Consider the following 12,307-nt stretch of genomic DNA (forward strand, 5'->3'; position numbering starts at 1 on the left):
TAGTAGGTGGGAAATCAAAACCCTCAAAAATGATGGATTGTAGAAAATGAGGGAATTTATAAATCTATGGATTCTATTAATTTTTTTTCTAGGCAAATGATAGATTTTGTCCAAATCCATGGATTGTTTAGAATTCATCGTTTAGAATCCATCAATTCAAACGGTGCCTAAATGAAACAGTTCGTTTTGGGGAAGAAATTAGTAACCCATCGCTAATTTCTTTCCCAAAACGAACTGTTTAGTTAATTTCCAGATTAGTGAAAGATTTGATAAATCCGTCGCTAAAATTGGGAAAAGTATTTTGGCGCAATCCTTCCTGCCATCTTCCCGCTAAAATTGACGATGGATTACCTCAAATATGTCGCAGAAACGTCTGGATTTAGCTTTGACCGTCGATAAATTCGTCGCTAATATATGGTTTTACCGACGGAATTGAAGTTCGTCACTAATTTCCGTGGGTAATAACCTGTTTTCTAGTAGTAAAAGTGGCTAAAAAGTGGAGAATTTTTCAGACCATTAGTCTTAGGATAAATGTAACAAAGTTAAAAATATGGATCGATCACCAAATGAAATTGAAAAGAGAGAATAGTCACAAAGGAGGCTAGTGTTTCATATAATGAATATTATAAAATACAAAAGGGTTAACTATTAGTCTAAGAGAAAAAGAATGAATTTTTTTCTACTCTTACAATAATAAGAGTGAAATACATAATATATATAACACCTAGAACAATATTATATACCAAAACATGACTCTTTAATTAGGAATCCAAACAATTGCATCATTATTAAGAAAATGACAAATTGGAGATTCCCCAGGCTTCACCTTAAGTAGTTGAAAAGCAAAATGATTTGGATTCCAAGCTGATGTATCTGTGTGACAAATCACTACTACTTTAGCTTCAGAACCATCCTCACCTACCAACGGAACCATATAAACCTTTGTAGCCGTAATTGCATGACAATGAAATACAGCATATGCATATATTTGTTTATGACAAACAATCTGATGATCTCCCATCATTTTAATTCCTCGAGAAATCGTGTAGTTTTGTTTCATGTTCTCCTTTTCAACTTCATTATCAAGAACCGAAACTTTATTTCCAAATTTGGCAACCGTAAAATCAACTAAAGACTCTAAGGATGTAGCACAATATTTGATTTCTCCCTGCATTTCTGGTGCCTCGCATAGCTCGATTGTATGTTTCATAATTCGAGCTTCTTCTGATGTGGGTTGCAGTGAAAAATATTCCAAAGTTTTTGAATAATCTTTGATCGAAAAGGGTATAGTTTCAGCAATTTTACGCGGTAAAAAAGTTGAAATATTGTACATCTTTCTGAAACTAAGATACATTTTATTTCCCGGAAGGAGATCGCCAGGAAAGAAATATATAGTAGCAATCGTAGTGTTTGAAATATTACTATCAAATGCCGTAGTTTTGCTCGGTAGGTACCTAAGATTGTAGTCGATCACACTTCCAGCCAAGGGCTTTGTCTCTGAAAATTTACTTATGTTTCCTGTAACTGCTTGCAAGTTAAAAGCAAAACAAATTAAGAAAAGAAAATAGCATCATAACATATATAAGGGAAAATGTTTACAATAAAAATCATGTTATTTTTTTATTTTTATAAAATACTTCATTTGTACCATTTTTTTTGTACCATTTAAGAAGTCATTTTATATTTTATACAGACTGTAACAAGATATCAATCTATATTTAAATTTATTTTATTCTTACTAATTGTGGCTATGATATTCCTCTTAATAATTAATTATCTATAAATTGTGTTCAAACAATATTGTTTAAATAAAAATAACAATTAATTGATGGTGTAGTGTGCATTAATTTTTTTAAAAAAGTTTATGAAAATAAAAATTAAAAAAGTCAACTCAACTGTCAATTGAGAAATCTATTTATAAGAGTTGTGATAGTTCAATATTAATGGAGTTATATGTTTTTTTGAGTGTTTATACCATGATTGCACATGTCTTAGAAAGGCAAATGATAGAAATTTTTGTAATTATTATTTATTTTTATAATTATTAAAAAATTTATATGGCTAAAAGCACAATTGGTTTGTTATATGGATGACATGGCAGAACGGTTCTATTAGATAATTTTCCATGTTTTTAACTTCCATTACTCAAGAATTCATAAATGATAAATTCAATTTAACCAAAACTGAAGTTGAAAGACCACATTAACAAAAAGACAAATCAGGAATCCCATTGTGGATTTCATTGTTTTACCAGATATTTATAATTATTTAATATTTAATTAACCTGAATCTTATCGGAACTATGCCAAACTTGTTTTAGAAATAGTATGAAAAAGGATTGTAATTTCATCAACTTTACTCAACTTGAGGGATTATATTGACGAATTTACACCATTCATCGTAAAATAGATAATGTTGATTAACTTAATTACGATTTTTTTATCTACATCATCCATGTTGTAGTACATAAAACTATTGAGCAATGAAGAATATACACATTGGCATCATTTCTACTAATGATTTTTAAGATCTATGAACTTTATAAATTTTTATAAATTTATGGATTTTAAATTCATGGATAAAATATTTGAATTTAAAATTTTAATAGTTTGGATTGAATACATAATTCATAGATTAATTATAAGGATATATTAGAAATAATTAAATTTAAACACAATCAATCATTCATAAAAACGGGAAATTCTTATCTATATCTGGTCCATAAATTTTTCAAGCACCTATCCAATGAGGTGTTAGAAAATCAAACACAATTTTCTCTCTCTTCTCATTTTTTTTTTCTCATTTCTCTAACAGCTCATTGGATGGGTCCATGAATCTTTCATAGACCGGGTCTAGGTAAAAACTTCTCCATAAAAACAGTTAATTTCAACTTTTCCGCCAATGAGGTGAAATTTGAATGATGGATTTTGAGAAATGAGAGATTTTCACAATCTATAGATTTCCTGCTATTTTATCGCACAAACAATGATTTTCGGTAAAATCCATGCATTAAGCAAACCTATACATTTTAATACTCTAAAGTCTTCAATCTAAACAGTGTCAATATTTTAAGGCTTAACAGTAAAACTCAAATATTTTCAACTTTTTAGTATCAAAACTTTTAAGAGTTGCAGGTAGGTTTTGATTCTGTCAATCATTTTTAAATTTCTTCAATTTTTTAAAATTAATTTAATTATATTTACATGACATGCATGTCAAGTTGATAAAAAATATGACATTATAATATTGAACGACGTGGCGTCTTAATCGGCAATTCTTTCCTTGCTAAATTTAAAAAAATTAAATATTTATAGACAAAATTAACAAATTAGAATAGATGTACATGTTCTCAGGTTTTGAAAAAGTCAAAAACATTTGATTTTTTTAGCACCGTTGCGCCTTATCTTAAAGAAATGACATTGTTGTTCGTATTGTTCAGTGAATTGTTTTCCAAAATTATATGACAGAAACTGAAAAGTAGAATGGAGAAGATTAACTGACCTGGCTTTAGAAGTTCTTGTAGAGTTTTTGGCAATGGAGTGTTTGCTAACTTGGATTTCCAGTACATCTCCGGGGATAGGGAACCATTGCTTTCTTTCGGAAACTGCAATATTTAGATCGATAAATACAACATATCAGCTAAATTCTCTAATTAATAGCTATTAATCATATTATCTTAATCAAAAACACAAACCTTAAAAACAAGTCCAAATGTTTTTTACTTTTTATAAATCTATCTAAATTTTTTAAAATTTTCAAATCTATTTTAATTTGATAATTTTATCGTAAATCTATTCATTTTTTTCAATTAGTTAAATTCACCTCGGTAAAATACTCATTTTCTTTTTCAATTCAATTTGAGCTGCAAACTTGCTTCTTTTGAAGAAAAAAACTTCAACGGCTCAACCACTAAAAGGTAGAGATTTTAAAATTAAATTTTCTGTTTTCGATATTTTTTTGGATTCAGATTTAAGTTTAAAATTTAAAAAGTAACTTTTACTAGCTAAGTAGTTAGTTTACTAAATAAACTAAAAACTGAGATAATTAAAATTGATTAAAATAAAATGATATATATTTGTAAATTTTGAAAGATTTAGATAGATTGACAATATGTAGAATTTCTTTTGACTTTTATGTAACCAATAAACCTTACAAAAATAAAATACAAACTGGGCAAAAATTAATTGCTTACACAGAGTAATAAAGCAAAAATGGGAAGGAGATGAAGCTCCATATCTATAGCTTATTATATGAGGATGAGATGAAGTGAAAATATATAGATCCAAAACAAATCAAAATTTTATTAATTTTAATTTAGTATTTGACTAGCTCTTCGTATGAATTAATTTAATTGTTTTTTTTTTTTGAGAATAATGAAAATTTCATTAATAGAGAAATAAAAATACAACTTGATCAAATATTGAATATATCAATACATTCAAGAGGTACAATAATAGAACATCAGTAAAATAACAAAAAATCATATCTAATTTCTTCAATCGCATTGACGGAGCTCTTTGAATGTGCAACTCGGCGATCCGTCCGCTCCACTCGAAGGTTATTTTAAACCATAAATCGACTCTTTGGTCTTTGAATGAGTCCGATTGAGAGAATATTAGAAATAAGATTTCTACTGATAGCACTTCAGATCTACGTTCCGTAGATAATTCCATCAAGGAAATAGCAAAACCCATAAAGGGTAAGAGCCAGAACTCCACTAAGGAAGACAAAACATCCATAAATGAAGAAATAAAACCAACAGATCTCAGATCTGTGATTATTGACGTAAAATAAACTAAATACGAGATTTAAAGAGAAAACGAGAAGGTAGGGAGGTGATTTTGAACCAAACAATGGCCAAAATCACCTCCCTCTTGTTGCGGCTAGGGTTTCTGAAAAGAAAGAGAGAGTTTAGAGGGATGAGAGAGAGTCTTTTTTTTACACTATATTTCTTAATTAATTTAATTGTTTGAATTAATTGTTTGGTTACTTGCTTTTTTTTTTGAGAATAATGAAAATTTCATTAATAGGGAAATAAAAATACAACTTGATCAAATATTGAACAAATCAATACATTCAAGAAGTACAATAATAGAACATCAGTAAAATAACAGAAAATCATATCTAATTTCTTCAATCGCATTGACGGAACTCTTTGAATATGCAACTCGGCGATCCGTCCGCTCCACTCGAAGGTTATTTTAAACCAGAAATCGACTCTTTGGTCTTTGAATGAGTCCGATTGAGAGAATATTAGAAATAAAATTTCTACTGATAGCACTTCAGATCTACGCTCCGTAGATAATTCCATCAAGGAAATAGCAGGTTTGGTATAGTGGTCTAAGTCTCAGTCATCTGGGCGCCAAAGGTCGTGGGTTCGAACTCCGGCTACGCCCTTTCTTAATATGTAGTGGTTGAGGTTGGATTGTTGGCCATTATATCCCGGAATTACCACGTATGTGGTCTTGCAGACGGTCCACATCCTGAAATTTGATAATGATATTGAATTTCGGCTCAGTAGAGTGAATTCTCGTCAAAAAAAAATACAATTGAAATATATAATGATGCATTCTATAGTTTGATTTTGCACCACGCATTCAAATACAGTATTTGTTTAGTTAAAAACATGAATTTAATTTATCATTAGAGTGTAGACCGAATCCTTGTTATAAAAGAAATTTGGTGTCAAGTCTTTATGAATTAAACTAGTTCTTTCGCTTTCTCAGGAAAAAAAAGAAAGAAGAATTAGTCCTTTCTCTCTTGGCAATTGGAGCATAAATTTTGACTTCAAGATAAAATTATAAAATTATTTTTTAACATAAATGCTAAGAACTTTCATTTTTTAGAGGAAAAGATGATTTTATTGAAATTTAAACAAAACAAACAAGTTTATTGACCGGGAAAGAAATTTTACCGGCAAGAGTATAATATTTTTCGAAAAAACAACCCATTTAGTAAGGGCATGTGCAACTTGGTTGCAATTCCTGTTAACATGTTGAAAAACAACGTTACGATCTTTCGCCAGTGCTAAACAATCTTCCAATTGTCTATAGCGCTTCTCGGACATTACAGGCGCTAAATAACAACAAGTGTATCAGACTCGATAATCACATTCTAGGTTAAAATTGCAGCAGCAAATTGGACTCCCAAACGAACGTCGTAAGTTTCAGCTAGCTCAACGTCAACCATTCCATGCAAGATAGCCACCCCGCATTTCACCACTGCTCCATTATGCTCCCAACACACATCAGTGATAACAGAAATATTCTTGTGAACAGCAATGGCTGCATCAATATTGATCTTGAACCACTTGATGGGAGGAGCCTGCCACACAGCTGGGACGTTTGCTTGAGATTGGACCTACTGAACACATACACGGTCACATAGAGCAGTGACGCTATGGAACAAGAACTGAGCCGTCATCTGATGGTTATCAAATACGATATTGGTACGGTCGTTCCAAATCACCTATAAGCTAGTTAGAAAAATTCAAAGCTCATCAGATTTCAGAGAATCAAACATACTCAGAAGCCACTCAGTAAGATTGACAACTGGAAACTGATCAACCCACAAGCTCAGCAGTAATAATAGCCATAAGCCTCGTGCTTCCTCACAATCACTCAATGCATAGGGAGCTGTTTCTGCTACCACACCACACCTCAGATAGCAATTAATTAACTGCATTGATTTTTTAACCAAGTAACCGTTACATGGCAGAGAATTATGACAAATACGCCACAAAAAATAACGGATCTTTGACTTGACTGAACAACGCCAAATTTTATTCCATAACCCACTTAAATCAACAGTACCTTATGAGCCAGGAGTCCCTCTACTAGTGATATTGCAAGCCTTATAGTAACCAGATTTGACCGTGTAAAAACCATTTTTATTCGCGGGCCAAAACAGCTTGTCCGGAGAGTCTCCTAATCAATGACTTTCTTCCCCTCCATGGTACTTTGCCAGACAAAGCTCGCTCCACGTCTGGAGGTAGCTCGAATAAAAGGATCATTCGGGAAATATTTGGCTTTAAACATCGAGCACAAAATGAGTCAGGATCCTGAATTAGGCGTCAGGCCTGTTTAGCTAACATATCTAAATTAAAAGCTCGTAAATTTCAAAACCCGAGCTCTCCCTCCTTATTAGCCTTACAGATTGTGTTCCAACTAACCCAAGAGATTTTCCTTTTTTTATCAGTTCCTTTCTACTATAACTTAGAAATAACACGCTGTATATCCGAACAAAAGGAAATAGGTAAAGCAAAACAGCTCATAATATACGTCGGAATGGACAGAGCTATAGATTTAATCAACACCTCTCTACCTGCCTTGGATAAAAATTGCTCCTTCCACCTAGAGATTCTTTTGTGCATGCGATCTTATAGAAAAGCAAAGATCGGCTTCTTTGAACGACCTACCATAGTTGGTAATCCCAGGTATTTCTTGAAGAAATCCACCACCTGAATCCCAAGGATTTTTTGAATGGTATGGCGTTGACCCTGTGGAACTCCACCACTAAAAAGAAGATCAAACTTGTCAAAATTAACCACCTGACCAGATGAAGTTTAGAAGGCCCCAATGATTCTCTTAAGAGCGTGACATTCCTTACTCGTAGCTTGGGCAAACAAAACGTTGTCATCTGCAAAAAAATAGATGGTTTATTCTAAGACTTCCCCTGCACAACCGGCTTCCAGATATAGAGCCCTGTTGCACTCCCTTGCTGATAAGCGTTCATCCCTCTATGCATATCAGGAACAAATAAGGCAATAGAGGATCACCTTGGCAGAGCCTTCTTTGTGGCTGAAGGAATCCATACGATATACTATTGACCAGAAAGGAGAATGTGACCAACGATATACTTGCAAATAAGCTTGGTTAAGTGTCCCGGGAAATCTATCAAAATCATAGCCTTTTCCAGGAAGCTCCACTTAACTCAATCACAGGCTTTACTTATATCGAGCTTAAACACAATCGAACCCTTTCTACCCTGCGACCGCTTAGCCATATAGTGAAACAACACAAAAGCAATCAGCGCATTATCAGTTATAAGTCTACCAGGCACAAAGGCGCTTTGAGTTTCATGAATCAAACTCGATAACACCATTTTTAGTCTATTTGCTAACACCCTAGCTATCAGCTTGTAAACCACGTTGCATAGGCTCATAGGTCGAAGGTCTTTCATAGAATATGGAGAAGATTTCTTCAGAATGAGAGTAATAAAAGTGTGATTCATGTTCTTAGGCATTTCTCCTGACTAAAAAAAATTAAGAACACACTTCACCACATCCTTCCTGATAATACGCCAGCACAAGCTGTACTGCTAAGAACTTTCTTGAGCAGTATTTTAATCGACGCTATTAGTATTCATAAGTATTTTGGCCAACTTTATTAACGGACAGTGGTAGAGTTAGATATTTTACATTAAGAAGGCCAGATCGTGGTTTTATGTTATACATAAAAGGTAGTTTTTAAAAATTGGAAAACCAAATCACAATATAAATTAATTATCTATACTGATTTAATTTTCAAAGTTGGATGGGTGGGGGTGGTGTGCAAAACCCTCGCATTCTCCAGTTATTGCTGATAGGAGTAGAAATACTCCTATATTCTATGTGTTTTATATGTCATATATGTGCATTTGATGTTTGTTTTGAGCTTCTTTGTACTCCTTTTTGTGTTTGAGCATCTCAGGCATAATGGAGGAGTATTTCATGATATTCAAGCTATTTGGAAGCCATTGGGATCATAATTGAAGTTTAGAGGAGAGTTGTGCGAAGATCCGATGAAAATAGACGCCGAGAGCACAAATTCCTACTTGTGAATTTGACCCCAATGCATTTATTGAAGATTTTGGAATACTTAAAGAGTTCTGATGAATTTGTGTTCTTCACAAGAAATAAAGTAGGCATCCTAAGCTTTCCGAAGAATCAAGAATCAACACATTCCGAGGTCTGTGCGTGGAGTTATGAGGTTTCGAAGTTCAAGTTTCTGCAGCAGAAAATGGCTCGCGACGCGAAGAGGATTCTCGCGACGCGAGACTAGTTTCAGACCCAAAGCCGTAGATTCTCGCGACGGGCTCGCGAGGAGAGTCGCGACGCGACACATACAGGTCCAGATGTCCGTTTTGACCCTTTTGACATGTTTTATCATTCCGGGGGCCTAATATGATATGGGTAACATTGGAAATACACAAAAGAAGGGTCAAACCCTACTCTGAGATAGAAAACATATAAATACCATCCATTAAAATCTTGAAGAGGGTTCGCTTAATTCGCCACATTAGACATTAGTTTTACATTAGTTTAGTTTAGCTTTCGATTACCGTTCATCGTTTTAGCTTGTATTCTGGATTTTCTTCATCATTGTTTTGGGATTATTGTCGATTAAGGTACGATAACTATTAAGAGATTAATTATTATTGTTTCTTATTCAGCCATGAATACTTATTACATTATTGTTGAACTTTCTTTGAATATGTGTAGCTAAACCTTTCATTAGGGATTATTAATGGGATTTATGTCTGTTTAAACGAATTGGATTTGTGGGTTATTGTTATTACTATGTTTTAACTATTGTTCTTAACGTTTGAATTTATTTGGCCAATTTATCCATTGTCCTGTGTTTTGGTTTTAGCTCGAGAGAGTAAAACTGGAATAAACCAACATAATTAAGAACGTAGAAGTTAATTGCGCGAGAGTGAATTGACGAGTACGTGTTCTTAGGGTTTACTTCATAAACATTAATTGATTAGTAATTTAGGTTAATAATTGTGCGAGAGTGAGTAATTAGCCTGTTACTAGTTTGTTATCTGTTTTTTCCTACAATTGCTCGAGAGAGAATTTTAGGTGCTTACGATTAGCCTGAACCTTAGTAGAACAACCAAATCCATATTCCAATCTGATTAAACAACATAATGAAAGTTAATAATCCCTGTTCTTCCCATCATTGTTAAAACCTTATTTTCATTATATTAATTTTATCCATAATTGTTATTTCACTTTATTTAGTTTTTATAACTCAATCAAAATATCTTTTCAACTATCCAAATCGAGTATCCTAAATGGTTGTCTTTAGAAGCTTTCTCTGTGGGTACGATATCCGGACTTCACAGTCTGTATTACAAGTTGGCATACGTACGCTTGCGTATTTTCACCAACAAGTTTTTGGCGCCGTTGCTGGGGAAAGCTTATCTTTAACAACTAAGTTGGGATATCTCGGCTTGATTTAGTTTTTTATTTTCTTGTTTTACGCCGTGGGTATTTGTCTATTTATCTTCAGGTACCTTTTCCATGGTGTACTATTTTTAAAGAAGTGTAATGGCTTGGAATCAGAATTGCGTTGTTTGTGGAAGTTTCTATCACACTGAGGCCGAATGTCCAATACTTTATCCAGCTTCAAATGAAGATGTCAACTTTGTGGGTAGTCAATGTCAAGCTAATGATCCCTATTCCAACACGTACAATTTGGGGTGGGACAACCATCAAAAATTTTGTTGGAACAACAATTGGGGGAACTTTCATACATATCAAGACCAAGGTAACTCTAATTTCAACTTTGGTGATGAACTGCAGTACTCATATGAGACTGAACAGCATCAGATTGCACTAGAAGAGTCACTTTCTCACAAGATGGATATGCTCCTTGATATGATGAAAAAGAGTGATGCTGAGTTCCAAAAGATGTCCAAGATTCAGTCCGAATCTATTCACAATCTTGAGGTACAATGTACTCAATTTGCTAGTGCTTTACAAGTTGAAAACCAAAACGGGTTACTAACAACAATGGAAGCTACTCCAAAAGAACAAGCCATGGACATGTAGTTGGATTTGGAAAGCGACAAGGCATTAGTGGAATGTCATTCCACAAAGGTGTCTGCAGAGGGTGAAAAAGGACAGTGTGAGGGTAGTAATCTTGAAACTTCAGTTCCTAACCCACTTACTTTTTCCATGAGCTTCAATGAGGAAAGTGGGGAGGAATTTGGTATTACGGTACTCTATGAGGAAATCGACAAAACCTTTGATTACAAGGATCCATTCTTAGAAGGGTTTGATTCCAAGTATGATGGAAATAATATCAAATATATAAATATCCTTAACACTCCTCCTGTCCTTTATTATAGAGACAATGCATACTCTGTATCACCTGAGTTTTACTTGAAGGAGCCAACAAAGAAAAAGAGAGAGAAGATGCTACCAAGACGGCTTCCTCATGTTAGGTTGTATTTTTAACAACCTTACGCGAAGAGTCTAGCTTGGGACTCTAACTAGCGCGCTTGGGAGGCAATCCCAAGGGTATCTTTCCTTTCACCCTTTACACTTGTATGTTTCTGTTATGCTTTATTTTTTGTATTTCATTGCATTGGGGACAATGCATGAACTAGTGTGAGGGTGGGGAAAACATTATGTTTTATGTTTTTAGTTTAGTTTTTTTATTTTTGGTTTTCGTTTTTTGTTCATGTTCGGTATGTAGGATGATTTGTGGCGAACCTCTTTATAGATGTTTTTATATATCTTTTGCTTAGCATGTTCATGCCTTGCTTGTTTGGTTTGTCCTCTATATCATGCCTATGCCGTATTTCTTGCCAATGTCAGAATTTTGAAATTTTAGTGTTTATGTCCCCCCTATTTAATGAATTAGTTAATTTGTGATTTTGTGATTGAACAACATGTTAGAATGACAGTCAAATAACTGTGTCTTTTAGCCGACATGATCTAATAGGATTGAGATAAAAATTTGTACTTCACAATTGTATAATTTATGTTGAAAGTCATTATTTAGGGCATATGAACTTGGCAAGAACATTCTTGAACAACTGAATCTCTGAGCTTTTAAGCAGGATGTATAGCAAATCATAGAGTATTAACCCGATTTGTGAGAGGATTTTGAGCCGTATCGAGCATATTATTTTTTATGTCTCATTTGTTGTGGTGTGAGTCAATGTATGTTAATTCTCTAGAATTTGCCAAATGATCGTGGTAAAATTGCACGATTAGTTAAATAAATTGAAAGTGATAAATGGCATCTAGGAATACCCATTTCTTTAGACCACTTAAAATAGCCTACCCAATTGCCCCTAGATAACCCAAGTTGAGCCTTAGCCTTATTTTTGTTACACCTACGTTTATAAATTTATCCTTTCTCATTTACCTCTTTCTACCTATCAGCTTGACAAATTAATAAAGTGTTAAAGGAACAAGTGTGAGGATGTTTAACATCCATGGCTCATGTTATTATATTGTTTATCTCTTGCGCTATATGATTAGTATGCCTCGTGAAGTTAAGAAAAAGGAAGTGAGAGCAAAAAAAAA

General features: G+C 33.6%; 1 protein-coding gene across 1 annotated transcript; it reads right to left on the reverse strand.

Annotated features, from left to right (window-relative positions):
- Nucleotides 1-606: 606 nt before the first annotated feature.
- Nucleotides 607-4,239, reverse strand: LOC126659890 (BURP domain protein RD22-like). Its single transcript, XM_050353210.1, has 3 exons — nucleotides 4,193-4,239; nucleotides 3,502-3,604; nucleotides 607-1,524 (listed from the first exon to the last, which is right to left on the reverse strand). The coding sequence occupies exons 1-3, from the start codon at nucleotides 4,232-4,234 to the stop codon at nucleotides 758-760; spliced, it is 912 nt and encodes a 303-aa protein (XP_050209167.1). The 5' UTR covers nucleotides 4,235-4,239; the 3' UTR covers nucleotides 607-757.
- Nucleotides 4,240-12,307: the final 8,068 nt, after the last annotated feature.

This window comes from Mercurialis annua, linkage group LG8, assembly GCF_937616625.2.
Source record: "Mercurialis annua linkage group LG8, ddMerAnnu1.2, whole genome shotgun sequence".
Lineage (NCBI taxonomy): Eukaryota > Viridiplantae > Streptophyta > Magnoliopsida > Malpighiales > Euphorbiaceae > Mercurialis > Mercurialis annua.